We start from the raw sequence: 18018 nt of genomic DNA, 5'->3' as shown, positions 1-18018 counted from the left end.
TTGCTCAGTACCCTTCCCTGCTGATTGTAATTTTCTTGAGTTCCTCCCTCCCTTCCATTTCCTGATTTACAGCTATTTCTGAAAGTTACTTGCATCCTCTATAGTGAAGACCAACGCAAAACACCTGTTCAATTCCCCTGTCATCTCCTTATTTTTCAATAATTCCCCAAGACTCACTTTCTATAGGACCAATGCTCACTTTGTTAACTTTTCTTTTTTAAATATCTGTAGAAACTTACTATGTCTTTATATTTCTAGCTAGTTTTCTCCCATACTCTAATTTTTCCATCCTTACTAATCTTAGTCTTCTTTTGCTTTTGTTTTTAATCTTCTGTCCAATCCTCTGACCTGCCACCCATCTTTGCACAATTATATGCTTTTTCTTTAAGTTTGATACTATCTTTAATTTTTTTAGTTAAGCACGAATGGTGGGTCCTCCCCTTGGAATTTTTCTTTCTCGTTGGAATGTATCTAGTCTGTGTATTCTGAAATATCCCTTTAAATGTCTGCCACTGTATCTCTATTGACCTATCCCTTAAACTAATTTGCCAGTTCATTTTAGCTAGCTCTACTTTCATGCCCTCATAATTGCCCTTATTTAAATTAAAATATTAGTCTTGGACCCACTCTTCTCTCCCTCAAACAGAAAGTAAAAGTCAATCATGTTATGATCACTGCTACTGTGGGACACCTTCATTATTAGGTCATTAATTAATTCTATTTTTAAGATCCCAGTTGATGTTACTACTGGATAAGCCAGATCCCAGGGTCGAACGTGGCTTGATAGATCCTAATTTTTATTTTTTGTTTAGATAGGTAGAGAGTAGCTACTGAACAGAATCACGGGAGTCAGCTGATGGACTTTTAATAAAAGAATAAAACATTTATTAAACAAGGAAAAATTAACTATATTACAATACTCCTTCACCCACAACTATACCTTTACAAACATACACAGGTTCATAAGGAAAATACAAGTTGCAAAAGCTATCTTATACTCTGATGTTCACAGTAAGTACACAGTCCACGTAAACTAATAGGCGACCTGTGGTCAGGCACACCACACTCTGAAACCAAGTGACAGATGCCACCTCAAACAGATACCATGGGTCGCTCATCAACCCCCCAGACGCTTGTCACACCGTGAGCCAACCAATCTCACTGCACTCCATCTTTCACACGAGGGTTTCAAATCCCCACAGAACCCACTTTGAAATCTTCTCCATAACAATGCTTTCCTTCGGATGCCTTCCACAAGGGTCAACCTCCAGGGTTTCAAACTCCTTCAATGTTCCTCTCCCCTGGATCGCCATGTGCATTCAAGCTTTGCTTTCCATGCACGCACTCTCTGATACTCAGCCATGCCAAAAGAATACCACTGCTTCACATGCCCATTGTAAGGAATCACCAACCTTTAGCTGTATCCTCGAATCTACTGGTTTCTCGCAATCCTATTTTGCTTTAAGTCTGCATCTTGTTCTCTTTAAGCTTGGAGCCTTCCTCTCTGCTCCTTACTTTCACTTCCAGTGAACAGGATCTTGTTCAGATTCCTGTTCTTCTCCCTGGACTTCACCATCTTCCTGGGACTTTTCTCCTGTTCCACTCCCTGGTTTTGGGACTTTTCTTTTCATTCTTTGGAACTTGCTTCCTGCAGTTTTCTCTCCTGTGTCCAGCTTCTCCTGGCACCTGCTTCCAACTGAACTAAAAAACTGTTCTGTTTCTCCGTGTGTCTGTGGGCCCCCTGTTGCTAGGCAACAGCCCAGCTTTTCTACTTTGTGTTTGTTTCAACTTTCCTTCAAAATCGTAAAACCTCATTAAAATGCAGGCATCTTTTAAAGTGAAACCAAAACTCAAGTTCCCCTTTCTTAAGACCAATACAGAAACACAAATTAAACTTAAAGCTAAAACTCATTCCTAATACCCCCCCAAATACAAAAATAACTGACTTAAACTATCTCAAGTTCATAACACTATCTCATTGCACCATACGAGGTTTAGTATAGCCTGCTCTCTGGTTGGCTGCAGAACATGCTGTTCTAAGAAACTATCCTGAAAATATTCTATGAATTCCTCATATAGGCTACCTTTGCCTGTCTGATTTTCCCAGTCTAGATACAGATTAAAATCCCCTATGATTATCGCTGTACCTTTTTGACATGCTCCCATTATTTCTTTCTTTGTACTCCTTCCTACCGTGTGTTTACTGTTAGGGGCCCTGTAATCATCCACAAGTGACTTCTTGCCTTTATTATTTCTCATCTCTACCCAAACCGCTTCTACAGCCTGGTTTCCTGAACTTTGGTCATCCCTCTTGTGTGAATGGATGTTATTTTTTTTTAAAAATGTCTTTGGGTAATATTGTGTTATTCTGTAAAGAAGGCTGGATGTGTGTGTGTGAGAGATTTAATTAAGCTGGTCAAGAGATTGATAGGAATCAGGTTGTTGGGCGGGGGGGGGTGCTGAAACATTAAAAGGATAGGTGTTAAATTTGAGGTACAAGTTAATAGGTTAGGACGTTTGCATTTTTAGGTAAGTTGAGAGTCTGTCTGAATATCAAAGGGGAGGCAGCGGTAACAAGAAAGATCTTTACATCTTGCAGGAGTTCCAGATGTAAATAATAGTGGGGATATTATATTTTCTTGACCTGAAAGCAAAGACAAAATAGAGACATAAAAGATTTTATATTTGGAGAGATTTGAGTTTCAAAGAGATGTGAGAACAATGGAACTGGAGATGAAAGAAGGGGGGAAAAGTTATTTTAGAGTTACTGTGGAAATAGCTGGAGCTGTTTGAGCTGTTGAGCTCTGGGCTGGGAGAGTATGCCATTTGAACCAGCCATCCAGTCAAGACAGAAAAGTCTGGGCTGCAATCTGAAGTGGATTCCACCGCAGAGTGGAAGAGGGTAGAGGTCATTTAGAGGCCTTTATTGAAACCACAGCAGTTTGCCTTGTGTAATATTACTGGATTTCTTTATAGTTAACATCAAAATAGTGTTGCCTGGAGGTGTTTACTTGTGGGTCTGGCCAAGTAGAGTGTCTTTTTGGAGAATGTTTTGTAAGAATAAGCTTAATTGGATAACTGTAATCTTGTGTACTTAAGTTTTATTTCATTCTTGTTAATAAAATTTTTTACTTATAATTTTTAAAAATCCCACAAGTGTTACTGGGCCTTTATTGCTCTATTGTGCTAATATCATTATTAATTAACAGAGCCATCTCTTCCACCTTCCTAGCTTCCAGTCATCCCTAAATGTCATGTACCCTTCAATATACAGGTCCCAATGTGTGTCATCCTGCAGCCATGTCTCTATAATGGCTATCAGATTGTACTTATTTATTTCTATTTGCGCTAACAGTTCTTCTGTTTTGTTTCGAAAACTATGTGCATTCAGATACAGAGCTTTTAATTTTGTCCTTTTATTATTTTTGTAATCTCTAGTCTTATCTGTTGATTTACCCTTTCATTTGTACTCTTTCCCTTCCTGTCAAGGTCTGTTTATCCTTTCCCATACTAATACCTTTTCCTTTTGCCTTGCCTTTACTCTTTGATTTACCACATCTTCCCAAATTTATTTCCTTGCCCCCATTATTTAGTTTAAAACCCTCTCTACTCCTCTAGTTATGCAGCTTGCCAGAACACTGGCCCCAGCACGGTTCAGGTGTAGACTTACCTGTGTCGTTGGTACCTACATGAACCACAACCACTGGATCCTCCCCCTGCCATTAAGTTCCTCTCCAGCCCTGAGCAGATATCCCGAAACCTGGCACTGGGCAGGCAACACAGCCATCCAGAATCGCACTCTGGATTGCAGAGAACACTATCTATCCCCCTGACTATGCAGTTTCCTATCACTACAACATTCCTCTTCACTATCCCCACTTGAATGGCAACCTTCACCATGGTGCCACGATCAGTCCGCTGTTCCACCTTGCCGTCCTTCTCCTCATCCACATAGGTAGCAAGCGCCTCGTACCTGTTGCACAAAGTCAGGGGCTGAAGCTCCCCATCCCTACATGCTGGGTCCCCATACCTCCTTCACTCGCAGTCACATCCTCCTGTCCCTGACCATTGACCAACTCTAAAATTCTGCCTAACCTAAACAGAGTGACTGCCTCCTGGAAGAAAGTTCCAGGTGACTCTCCTACTCCCTGATGCCCCACAATGTCTGCAACTCAGACTCCAGCTCAGCAACTCAAAGCCAAAGTTGCCTAAGCTGCAGACACTTTCTGCAGATATAGTTGTCCGGGATTCCCATGCATTCCACATATTCCCACATGCTGCAGTCACAGCACACCAACAGCCCTGCCATTTCTGTCCAACCTTATTTATTTAATTAGTCAATTAGTTCATAATTTACACAGATAAAATAACAGAAAGTTGCATCCACCTAGCTTGGAGACAGGAAGGGAAACTCAATCAGCACTGAAGTATGAAAAAAAGTAAAAAAGGGAGGATCTCTTTGTCCCTGTGCACTGAATTCCCAACTTTTCACTTAATCAACCCCTCACTCGTGCAGTCTCATGTCCCTTTCTGCCTAGGGAGAAAATGTTCCCTCAGGATCGAGAACAAGAGGGCACATATTAATTAGTAAGCGAAGCAATAGTGAAATTAGGAAATACTTCTTCACGTCTGATTCCCCTTTGACTGTTTCAATTGAACTTGCCTTCAAGCAGTGCATTCCAAACCCTAACCTTGCTGCGTGAAAACATTTTTCCTCAAGTCACTATTGCTTCTTTAACTAATTATTTTAAATCGTTCTTGATTCTTTCACAAGTGGGAACATTTCCTCCTTATCTACCCTGTCCAGACTCATGATTTTGAATACGCCTATTAAATTTCCTCTCAGCCTTCTCTTCGCTAAGGAAAACAGTCCTATCTTCTCAAATTTATCTTCATAACTGAAGTTCCTCATCCCTGGAACCATTCTCGTGATTTTTTCCTGCAGTCTCTCTAATGCCTTCACGTCCTAAGTGTAACGCCCAGAACTGGACGCAATACTCTAGCTGAGGTTGAATTAGTGATTTGTACAAGTTCAACATAATTTCCTTGCATGTGGACTCTATGCCCCTATTAATAAACCCAGAATACTGTATGCTTTATTAACTGCTCTCTCAACCTGTCCTGTCACCTTCAATAACTTAGGCACATATACCCACAGGTCCCTCTGCTACTGCATCCCATGAGAGTTGTACCCTCTATTTTGTACTGTCTCTCCATGTTCTTTCTACCAAAATTAATCACTTCACATTTCTCTGCATTGAATTTCATCTGCCACCTGTCCACCCATTCCAACAACTTTTCCATGTACTTTTGAAGTTTTACACTGCCCTCCTCATAGTTCACAATGCTTCTGAATTTTGTATCATCTGCAAACTTTGAAATTGTGCCCTGTATGCCAAGATCTAGGTCATTAACATATCAGGAGGTGATACACTTTGGAAGGAGTAATTTGACAAGGCATGACACTAGGTAGTTCTAAGGAACAAAGGGATCTTGGCATGTGTGTCCATAGATCTCTGAAGGCAGAGGGGCATGTTAGTGGGGTGGTGAAAAAGGCATATGGGACACTTGCCTTTATCAATCGAGGCATAGATTACAAAAGTAGGGAGGTCATGTTGGAGTTGTATAGAACCTTGGTGAGGCCACAGCTGGAGTACTGTGTGCAGTTATGGTCGCCACATTATAGGAAGGACGTGATTGCACTGGAGGGGGTGCAGAGGAGATTCACCGGGGTGTTGCCTGGGATGAAACATTTAAGTTGTGAAGGGAGGTTGGATAGACTTGGGTTGTTTTCGTTGGAGCAGAGAAGACAGAGAGGCAACCTGATCGAGGTGTACAAGGTTATGAGGGGCATGGACAGGGTGGATAGGGAGCAGCTGTTCCCCTTAGTTGAAGGGTCAGTCTCAGGGGGACACAAGTTCAAGGCAAGGGGCAGGAGGTTTAGGGGGGATGTGAGGAAAAACTTTTTTACCCAGAGGATGATGACAGTCTGGAATGCACTGCCTGTGAGAGTGATGGAGGCGGGTTGCCTCACATCCTTTAAATGGTACCTGGATGAGCACTTGGCACGTCATAACATTCAAGGCTATGGGCCAAGTGCTGGTAAATGGGATTAGGTCGGTACATCGGGTGTTTCTCACGTGTCGGTGCAGACTCGATGGGCCGAAGGGCCTCTTCTGCACTGTGAGATTCTGTGATTCTGTGAAAATCAAAGGTTCCTACATTGATATCTGGGGAACTCTGCTACAAACGTTCCTCCAGCCCAGAAACATCCATTAACCACTATTCTGTTTCCTACCACTCAGCCAATTCCATATCCTTGTTGCTACTGCCCTTTTTAATCCATGAATTATACCGTTGCTCACAAGTCTGTTGTGCGGCGCTGTATCAAATATCTTTTAGAAGTTCACGTGCACCACATCAACAGCAGTGCCCTCATCAACCCTATAAGACCATAAGGTGTAGGAGCATATGTAAGCCATTCAGCCCATCGAGCCTGCTCTGCCATTCAATGAGATCATGGCTGATCTGATAATCCTGAACTCCACTTTCCTTCCTTTTCCCCATAACCCTCGATTCCCTTATTGATTAAAAATCTATCTATCTCAGCCTTGAATATACTTAACGACCCAGCGTCTACAGCCCCCTGCGGGAAAGAATTCCAGATTGACTACCCTCGAGAGAAGAAATTCCTCATCATCTCTGTTTAAATGGGCTCTGACTTACTCTGAGATTATCCCTCTGGTCCTAGGCTCTCCCACAAGGGGGATCAGCCTCTCAGCATCTACCCTGTCACGCCCCCTAAGAATCTTATACACCTCTCATTCTTCTAAGCTCCAATGAGTACAGGCCCTCTCTTTTACCTCTTCAAAAAACTCCAGCAAGTTAGTTAGTTTCCCTTAAGAAATCCATGTTGGCTTTCCTTAATTAACCCACATTTGTCCATGTGACTATTAACTTTGTCCCGAATTACTGTTTCTAGAAGTTTCCCCTGCTACAGAAGTTAAACTGACTGGCCTGCAGTTGCTGGGCTTATCCTTACACCCTTTCAAGAACAAGGGCGTAACGTTTGTAATTCTGCAGTCCTCTGGCACCACCCGAGTCTAAGGAAAACTGGAAAATGATGGCCAGCATCTCCGCAACTTCTGCTATCACTTCCCTCAGTATCCTTGGGTGCGTTTTATCCGGTCATGGTGCCTTATCAACTTTAAGTACAGACAAACTATCCAATGTGTACTCCTTTTCAATATTAAACCCTTCTAGTGTCTGAATTATCTCGTCTTTTACCATGCCTTGGGTAGCGTCATCTTCCTTGGTAAAGGCAAAAAGATGCAAAGCATTTATTTAATAGCTCAGCTATGCCCTCTGCCTCCATGTGTAAATCCCCTTTTTGGTCCCTCAACACCCCTACTGTCAATGCCTCATTAAATACATTGTTAAGGTTTAAAGGCAATTACATTGCTAAAACAGGTGATGGGTATTTGCACTCATATAAATAGGGATAGCTGGGACACTGGGGGGGTTGGAGTAGTGCTAACTGTGAACTAAGTCAATAAACTCTCTCCAGCAAAGAAAGCAGCTGTGTCTGTGTTATAACTTCACCAACCGGTGTAGATCCGAATAACACCTACTCCTCCTTTTACCACTCTTTTATTATTTACATGCCCATGGAAGACCTTGGGATTCCCTTTTATGTTAGCTCCCAGTCTCTTTTTATACTCCCTCTTTGCTTCTCTTACTTGCTTCTTCACCTCCCCTCTGAACCTTCTATATTCAGCCTGCTTCTCAGTTGTAGTTTCTACCTGACAACTATCGTAAGCACACTTTATCTCCTTTATCTTAATTTCTAGCTACTTTGTCACCCAGGGAGGTCTGGATTTGTTTGCCCTACCTTTCCCTTTTGAGGGAAAATTTCTTGCTTGTGCCCGAATTAGCTCTTCTTTGAATGTAGCCCATCAATCAGCTACCGTTTTTCCTGCCAACCTTTGGCTCAAAGACAAGGGTGAAAAATTCAAAACATTGAAAGAAAGATTGGAGGAGTTGCAAGCATAGGAAAGACAGTACTGTGGGGGTTGCTGTCTTTCCCATGCCTGTTGCTTCAGCGACTCCAATGACAGGGTCTCTGTCTCCCATACTTGTTGCTCCTCGAGAGACATAATCTATGATTGGAGAAGCAGCAAGGGTGGGAGGGAGGGAAGGAACCTATCATTGGAGGTGAAGGAGCAATTATCCTGCCCAGTTCCACTGCCGCCATGCAGGAGACATCTGGCTGCGCTGTCAATCACTTCAGCCCATCAATATCCTCTGGAGCCGAGCAACCGAGAAAAGGAAGCAAAGGACATGAGAACGCATTCAGTAGAGTTTCACAGAAGCCACGTTGGAATTCAAAGTAGCATTCAGGGAGCTAGAGAAGTGATTTACTGTGTTCTGATGAAGAGAAAAAAGATTTGAGGGAAAAGAAAGAGCAGAGACTGAAGTGTAATACAGGAAAGCAGTTTCAATATAAGCAACAAACAAACTCTTTAACAGTTACCAAATACAAGAAAACCAAGCTTGAAAACTAGCAAAAGCTGACAAACAGCCTCAAAAAAGCTGGCAGAGGCAATACATAGCTGACAACTCAAGAAAAATATTGCTTATAAGTCTATGACATGTGAATAAAAATAGTTCCATGGGCTTGTGATTTACAATGTAGGTATACTCAACTTTTATTAGGAAAAAAACTATAAGTACAAGAAGTCCTGAAGGGGTAAATACAAATGCTAAAGGTACAAAATTGATGGTGAATTTCTGGGACAGAGGGGGGGATCTGAGGATATACTCAGCTGTAACTTATGAATTGTATTTATAATTTAAATTTGAGAGAAAATACCAAGGAACTAAAGAAGAATGGTGCCCAGAACTCCTCATGTTAGCTGCTTTTAATGACTGGCACTTGGTTAGTGAAAATGAAAAAGCAAATTCGAAAACCAAAATGTACTCAACAAAATTAAGCTAGGCAGTTTTTTTATTCTCAAAATTACCCCGAAGGAGAAATTGCTGTATCTAGTTCTGAAGAATGAGGTTGGCAAGTGGATCAAGTGTCAGAATGGGAACATTTCGAAAACAGTCATCATAGTATCATAAGGCTTAGATTAGCTATGTAGAACAACAAGGAGCAATCCAGAGTAAAACTATTTAAATCAGTGGGTTGAGAATGGATTTGTCCCAAGTAGATTTGAATCAGCGAATGGAAGGCAGAACAGTTACAGAACAATGGGCTGCCTTTAAAGAGGAAATGGTTTGGGTTCAATCGAGGTACATTCCAAAGGGGGAAGATGGGGCAGCCAAAGCCTGAGTTTCCAGGACGAAGAAAGAAATAGACGGTAAAATGAAGCTGTTAAAGGCACATATTATCAACCTGATATCTATCATACAAGTGAGAACCAATCTGAATGTAGAAACATCAGAGGAGATGTGAAAAAGGATATATGAGGGACAAAGTGCTCAGCTAACATAAAAGGGAATCCAGAAGTCTGCTATAGAGGTATATAAATAATAAAATGATGGTAAAAGGAGGGGGGAGTTGATGAGGGATCAAAAAGGCAACTTACACAGGGAGGCAAAAGGCATAGCTGTGGCACTAAATGAGTACTTTGCATCTGTATTTACCAAGGAAGATAGTGCCCAAGTCACAATGAAAGGGGAGGTAGCTGAGATACTGGCTGGGCAAAAAAAATTGATAAATTGGTGGTATTAGAAAGGCCAGTGTATTTAAAGTTACTAAGTCACTAGTACCAGATTGGTGGCATCTGAGGATGCTGAGGGAGTGGTGCCAGAGGACGAGAGAAATGACAATCTGGGACAAAATTAACAGTCTCAGGGACAGATGTGCAATAATTAAGGAAACCAACATGGATTTGGAAAGTCAAATCCTATTTACTTAACAATTGAGTTTTTGACGACATAACGGAAAGTTGATGAGGTGTACATAGACTTCCAAAAGTGTTTGATTAAATGCTGGTAAACCTGTTATGTGGCAAAGTTAGAGTCCATGGAATAAAGGGACAGTGGCAGTCTGGATGGATGTAAAGTTGGCTGAGTGACAGGAAACAGATGGTTGCTTTTCAGACTGGAGGAAGCTATACAGTGGTTCTCCAGGAGTGGTACTAGGACCACTGCTTTTCTTCATGTATATTAATGACTTAGACTTGGGTGTACAGGGCACAATTTCAGAATTTGTAGATAGCTCAAAACTTGAAGTTGTGAACTGTAAGGATAATGACAGACAGGCTGGTGGAGTAGACAGGCAGGTGGCAGACGAAATTTAATGTAGAGAAACGTGAAGATACACATTCTGGTAGCAAGAACGAGGAGAGACAATGTAGACTGACAAGTGCAATTCTAAAGGGGCTGCAGAAAGCTTTGAAGTTGGCAAAGCAGATTGAAAAAAGTGGCTAAAAAGGCATACAGGATCCTAAGTTTTATAAACAGAGGTATAGAGCACAAAAGCGAGAAAGTGAAGAAGAAACTTTATAAAACACTGGTTCACTCTCTGGAGGACTCCGGCAATTTTGGACGCCACCGTTTAGGAAGGGTATCAAGGTTTTAGGGAGAGCAGAAAGGATTTATGAGAATGGTCCCAAGGATAAGGTACTTCACTTAAAATGACAGATTGAAAAGCTTAGGTTGTTTTCCTTTGAGAAGAGAAAGTTGAAAGGAGATAGGTGCTAAGATGGTGGAAGTTGATGCTATAAATAATTTTAAAAGGGAGATGAGAAGCTACTTACGGATGAGGAATAAGGTATGGACAATAAGCTGGGTTGTGGATCTAAGCACAACTGATCTTTGAAAGAGCCAACACATATATAACTAAATGGCTTCCTTCTTTACTGCAAGTTTCTACAGTTTTATTATCATGGAGATTTCAAATATTTTCAAATGCACTGGTAGGGAGGATGTGAAAGGATGGCTATGCTTAGACTGTATAAGTCCCCGAATATGGATGGCTTGCATCCCAGGTTGCTAAGGGAAGTGGAGGTAGAGATAGCGGAAGGGGTTGCCATAATCGTCCAATCTTCCCTGGATACTGAGGAGGGGACAGAAAGTGGCAAATATGACACCCTTATTCAAGATAGGGTGTGAGGACATTCCTAGTAACTGCAGGCCAGTCAGTTTAGCATGACGGGTAATGTTTTAGAAACTATCAGGGACTAAAAACAATTAATTATTAATGAGGAACTATCACAAATTTGTAAAGGAAGATTGTGTTTAACTAACGGTGTTTGATGAAATAACAGAAGGTTGATGAGGGAAATGTGATGGATGTTGTTTACGTGGATTTTAAGTGTTTGACAAAGTGCCAGCTAAAAGGTTGGTCAACAAAAAATAAGGCTAATGGAGGGTCAGTGTCAGCTTGGATAAAAGTTGGTTTAAGAGCAGAAATGAAACGATGGTAAATGGTTTCTATGGTTAACTTTCAGACTGAAAGATGGCAGTGTTTTTCCCCCAGGGTCAACTTTTTGATGCATATAAATGGCATGGATATTGGCATACAGAGTAAAATTTCAAAACTTGATGATACCAGACTTGGAAAGATATTCCAGCCTCAAAAGATACAAAGTTATTTTTCAATTCATTCTCAGGATGAAAATGTCACTGGTCAAGGCTGGCATTTTGTTGCCCATCCCTAGTTGCCCTGTGAAAGTGGTGGTGAGTCCACTGATGCACTCAAGGGATTGGCTAGGCCATTTCAAAGGTTTAACCACATTGTGTTGGTATGAGAATGGAGTCACTTGTCGGCCAGACCAGGTAATGAACCACTTGGGTTCTACAATAATTCAACAATTTCACGGTCATTTGTACTCATGCCCGCTTATTTCTAGGTTATTTTATCAAACTGGCGTGCGCAGCTGACAATTCAAGATTAAACTAGAGTAGCCCAATGTTTCAGTGCACATCTGAAATACAAGAGACTCCCTGTCCACATGCCCAATTGGCAGTAAATATTATCCAAAGCACACTTCAAGCTTCCTTAAAATATATACACCTCCAATCTTTTCATTTGCTTAATGATTAGATTCTTACCTTAATATGGTCCATCAGCCAAACCAATGCACCGAGAATTAGTGGCCAAGTGTGGGGAGCTCCGACTGTATACATTGAGCTTTTTGACAATGGAAAGGGATACCTTAAGTGAATAAAGAAATCAGCCCCCAATGAATAAGGATATATCTTAATTTCTTTTGCACTGTCTTCCACACACCATGTAATATTGTCCTGCCAAATATACACCAACAAGAATAAGCTTGTGAAACTTCAGATACTTGCCTTATTAGTTGAGGTATTGAATACAAGAGCAAGGATGTTATGACAGAGCTGTATAAAACATTAGTTAGGCCACATCTGGGGTACTGTGTGCAGTTCTGGTCGCCACACTATAGGAAGAGTGTGATTGCACTGGAGGGGGTGCAGAGGAGATTCACCAAGATGTTGCCTGGGCTGGAACGTTTCAGCTATGAAGAGAGACTAGATAGGCTGGGGCTTTTTTCCTTAGAGGAGAGAAGGCTGAGGGGGGACCTGATAAGGGGCATAGATGGTAGATAGGAAGAAACTTTTCCCCTTAGTGGAGGGGTCAATAATCATGGGACATAGATTTAAGGTAAGGGGCAGGAGGCTTAGAGGGGATTTGAAGAAAGTTTTTTCACCCAGAGGGTGGGGGAGGTATCTGAGGCACTCTGCCTGAAAGAGTGGTAGAGGCGGGAACACTCATAACCTTTAAGTATTTAAATGAACACTCGAAATGCCATAGCATACAAGGCTACAGGCCAAGTGCTGGAAAATGGGATTAGAGGTTAGAGTAGATAGGGGCTTGATGACTGGTGCGGACATGATGGACCAAAGGGCCTCTTTGCATGCTGTAAAACTCTATGACTCTATCACTGAACTGCCTCACTGTTAATTGTCATTGTTCTACAACAAACATGATCAAATCTTAAGCCAAGAAAAGCTTACTAACTTTCTACTGTCTCCCAATACCCAATGCTTATTTTAGATACTGCAAAATACTCAAGAACAGTTTCATCAATTCAGTTCAAGACTAATAGAAATTTATTCAAAGAAAAGCTTGCACATTCATTAAACGTGAGGGGTTCAGACAGAGCAGATAGAGAGTAACTGTTCCCATTGGTGGATTCAAGTTTTACGAGGGCTCCATAATGTTGAACTCTTATCAAATGCTGCCTTGATGTTAAAGGGCAGTCATTCTCACTTCACCTCTGGATTTCAGCTCTTTTGTCCATATTTGGGCTCAAGCTGTTAATAGAGGTTGGAACAGGGTGCTTGTGGTGCACATTGGACAGCAGGTGAGTTAGTGTCACTTGATAGCACTGTCAATTACACTTTCCGTCTCTTTTCTGATGATTGAGAATAGGCTTATATTGTGTTAATTGACCAGATCAGGTTTGATCTGCTTATTGCAGCCAGGACATACCTGGGCAATTTTCCACATTATCAGATAGGTGCCAGTGTTGTAGCTGTACTGCAAAAGCTTGGCTAGAGGAGCAGCTAGTTAAGGAGCACAAGTCTTCAGCACAACAGACAAGATATTGGGCTCAATTTCCTTTGCTGCATACAGTATGCTCAGCCATTCCTTGATAGCTCATGGAATGAATCAAATTGGCTGAAGACTGACATCTGTGGATGGCGGGGACCTCAGGAAGAGGCTGAGATGGGTTATCCATCTGTATGGCTGTCTATTCTTTTAATCAAGTTAGCAATGAATTGTAAAAAGCTAAGGGCCCAATACAGATTCCTGGGTGACACCATTAGTCACATCCTGTCAGTATCCATTATCCCTACTTTTCATTTTAATTCATTTATGGGATGCGGGGAGCAATAGCAAGACCAACATTGGGGAGTTGATGGCATAGTGGTATTGTCGCAGGATTAGTAATCCAGAGACCCAGGTTAATGCTCTGGGGACCCAGGTTCAAATCCCGCCACAGCAGATGGTGGAATTTGAATTCAATAAAAATCTGGAATTAGAAGTCTAATGATGACCAGGAAACCATTGTCAATTGTTCAAAAATTGTAGAAAAGATTGTAAAAATCCATCTGATTCACTAATGCCCTTTAGGGAAGGAAATCTGTTGTCCTTACCTAGTCTGGCCTACACGTGACTCCAGACCCACAACAATGTGGTTGACTCTTAAAGTACCCTCTGAAATGGCCTAGCAACCCACTCAGTTGTGTCAAACCACTATAAAGTCACCAAAAAGGAATGAAACCGGATGGACCACCCAGCATCGACCTAGGCACAGGAAATGACAACGCAATCTCCACACTATCGTCCCTGCAAAGTCCTCCTTACTGACATCTGGGGGCTAGTGCCAAAATTGGGAGATCTGTCTCACAAACTATTCAAGCAACTGCCTGACATAGTCATCCTCACTGAATCATACCTTACAGATAATGTCCCAGACACCTCCAACACTATTGCTGGCTATGTCCTGTCCCACTGGCAAATCAGGCCCAGCAAAGGTGGCGGCACAATGATATAAGTCAGGAGGGAGCTGCCTGGGAGTCCTCAACGTCAACTGCGGACCCCATGAAGTCTCATGGCATCAGGTCAAACATGGGCAAGGAAACCTCCTGCTGATTACCACGTACCGCACCCCCCTCAGCTGATGAATCAGTGCTTCCCCCATGTTGAACATCATTTAGAGGAAGCACTGAGGGTGGTAAGGGCACAAAATGTTCTCTGGGTGGGGGACTTCAATGTCCGTCATGAAGAGTGGCTTGGTAGCGCCACTACTGACAGAGCTGGCCAAGTCCTAAATGACACAGCTGCTAGGCTGGGTCTGCGGCAGGTGGTGAGGGATCCAACAAGGAAAACATACTTGACCTCACCCTCACCAACCTGCCTGCCGCAGATGCATCTGTCCATGACAGTATCATTAGGAGTGACCATTGTGGAGACGAAGTCCCGCCTTCACATTGAGGATACCCTCCAGCGTGTTGTGTGGCACTACCACCGTGCTAAAACGGCATAGATTTGAAACAGATCTAGCAACTCAGGACTGGGCATCCATGAGACGCTGTGGGTCATCAGCAGCAGAATTGCAGGAATTATACTCGGACACTATCTGTAACCTCATGGCTCGGCATATCTCCACTCTAGCATTACCATCAAGCCAGGGAATCAACCCTGGTTCAATGAAGAGTGCAGGAGGGCATGCCAGGAGCAGCACCAGGCATACCTAAAAATGAGGTGTCAACCTGGTGAAGCTATCTCACAGGACTACTTGCGTGCCAAACAGCATAAGCAGCAAGTGATAGACAGGGCGAAGTGATCCCAAACCAACGGATCAGATCTAAGCACTGCAGTCCTGCTACATCCGGTCGTGAATGCTGGTGGACAATTAAACAACGCACTGGAGGAGGCGGCTCCACAAATATCCCCATCGTCCATGATGGAGAAGTTCAGCATTTCAGTGACTAACAAGCCCAGAGAACCATGGATGACCAGAGATATTCAGGATACGATGAGAAGGGAAAGAGAGGCTTTTAGCAGGTACAAGGAGAGCAAATCAGCGGAGGCATTAGTGGAGTACAGAAAGTGCAGGGCGGACCTTAAGAAAGCAATTAGGGGAGCAAAGAGGGAATATGAGAAAGCTCTGGCTGGTAAAAGTAGGGAAAATCCCAAGATATTCTATAAGTATATCAATAGGAAGAGAATAACCAGGGAAAGAGTAGGGACCAAGGGGGCAATCTATGGGTGGGGCAAAAGGACATCGGTAGAGCGTTGAATGAATACTTAACATCCGTCGTCACCCAAGAGAATGAGAATGAAGGTACAGAACCCGGGGAGAGAGACTGTGAGGTTCTTCAGCAAATTAATACCGGGAGTGACAAGGTATTGGAGCTTATCATGAGGACTCGAAACGTCAACTCTTTTCTTCTCCGCCGATGCTGCCAGACCTGCTGAGTTTTTCCAGGTAATTCTGTTTTTGTTTTGGATTTCCAGCATCCGCAGTAGTTTTTTGTTTTTATCGAGGTATTGGAGCTGTTGGCAGGCTTAAAAATGGACAAATCTCCAGGTATGGATGATTTGTGTCCCAGACTGCTGAGGGAGGCAAGGGGGGAGATCGCAGGGGCTCTGACCCAAATCTTTAATTCCTCTCTGGCCACAGGGGAGGTGCCAGAGGACTGCAGAACAGCTAATGTGGTTCCGCTATTTAAGAAGGGTTGTAGAGATAAGCCAGGGAACTATAGGCCAGTGAGTCTCATGTCAGTGGTAGGGAAACTATTGGAGTAAATTCTGAAGGAGAGAATCCAACTCCACTTGGAGAGGCAAGGTTTGATCAGGGATAGTCAGCATGGCTTTGTCAGAGGGAGGTCATGCCTAACAAATTTGATTGAATTTTTTGAGGAGGTGACCAGGTGTGTAGATGAGGGTAGTGCAGTTGGTGTAGTTTATATGGATTTCAGCAAAGCAAGGTCCCACATAGGAGACTTATAAAGAAGGCAAATGCACAGGGGATACAGGGTAATTTGATAAGGTGGATTCAAAATTGGCTTAGTTGTAGGAGACAGAGGGTGATGACAGAAGGATGCTTTAGTGGCTGGAAGCCAGTGTCCAGTGGCATCCCACAGGTATCTGTGCTGGGTCCCCTATTATTCGTCATTCATATAAATGGCATAGATTACTATGTGGGGGGTAGGATTAGTAAATTTGCGGATGACACAAAGATTGGCCGGGTGGTTAACAGTGAGGTTGAGTGTCTTGGGCTACAGGAAGATATAGATGGGATGGTCAAATGGGCAGATAAGTGGCAGGTGGAATTTAACCCTGAAAAGTGTGAAGTGATACACTTTGGAAGGAGTAATTTGACAAGGAGGTATTCAATTAACGGCATGACACTAGGAAGTTCTGAGGAACAAAGGGACCTTGGCGTGTGTGTCCATAGATCTCTGAAGGCGGAGGGGCATGTTAGTGGGGTGGTGAAAAAGGGCATATGGGACACTTGCCTTTATCAATCAAGGTATAGATTACAAAAGTAGGGAGGTCATCTTGGAGTTGTATAGAACCTTGGTGAGGCCACAGCTGGAGTACTGTGTGCAGTTATGGTCGCCACATTATAGGAAGGACGTGATTGCACTGGAGGGGGTGCAGAGGAGATTCACCAGGGTGTTGCCTGGGATGAAACATTTAAGTTATGAAGAGAGGTTGGATAGACTTGGGTAGTTTTCGTTGGAGCAGAGAAGACTGAGGGGCGGCCTGATCGAGGTGTACAAGATTATGAGAAGAATGAACAGGGTGGACAGGGAGCAGCTGTTCCCCTTAGTTGAAGGGTCAGTCACAAGGGGACACAAGTTCAAGGTGAGGGGCAGGAGGTTTAGGGGGATGTGAGGGAAAGCTTTTTTACCCAGAGGGTGATGACGGTCTGGAATGCACTGCCTGGGAGGGTGGTGGAGGCGGGTTGCCTCACATCCTTTAAAAAGTGCCTGGATGAGCACTTGGCACGTCATAACATTCAAGGCTATGGGCCAAGTGCTGGTAAATGGGATTAGGTAGGTAGGTCAGGGATTTCTCACGTGTCAGTGCAGACTCGATGGGCTGAAGGGTCTCTTCTGCACTGAGAGATTCTGTTCTGTGAACAGGATCATCTGTAAATTGTTCTTATGTTTTGCTATTACAGAGCATTGATTCGTTCTGCTATCTTACTTTATGCCACTATTAGCACCTCCTTTAGTTTTTAACACTACCATTAACACTCCTTTTGTCTTGTGTCCATGACATCTTTTTCAAATCTCTCCTGAGCTCCCACCTTTCCCTGAACTTATATTTTGCTCTACCTGCTCCATTCTCTTCAACGGTATAAAATCCATCATATTTCTACTTCTCTTCAGCTCGAAGAAGTCATACGGACTCAAAAAGTTTCTCTCTCCACAGATGCTGCCAGTCTGAGTTTTTCCAGCATTTTTTGTTTGTATTTCAGATTTCCAGCATCGGCAGTATTTTGCTTTTATTATAGT

At 42.8% G+C, this 18018-nt stretch overlaps 1 protein-coding gene across 2 annotated transcripts in view; it reads right to left on the bottom strand.

Annotated features, from left to right (window-relative positions):
• Positions 1-18018, bottom strand: part of ndc80 (NDC80 kinetochore complex component) — a 140787-nt gene that overhangs the window by 90410 nt on the left and 32359 nt on the right. For both annotated transcript variants that reach the window (XM_078555525.1, XM_078555526.1), the window contains one exon: positions 12067-12169. In XM_078555525.1, the coding sequence (XP_078411651.1) occupies positions 12067-12169 (103 nt within the window). The remainder of the gene's footprint in view (positions 1-12066; positions 12170-18018) is intronic.

This window comes from Cetorhinus maximus, chromosome 13 (assembly GCF_964194155.1).
Source record: "Cetorhinus maximus chromosome 13, sCetMax3.hap1.1, whole genome shotgun sequence".
Lineage (NCBI taxonomy): Eukaryota > Metazoa > Chordata > Chondrichthyes > Lamniformes > Cetorhinidae > Cetorhinus > Cetorhinus maximus.
This window is presented reverse-complemented; position numbering and strand designations above follow the sequence as displayed.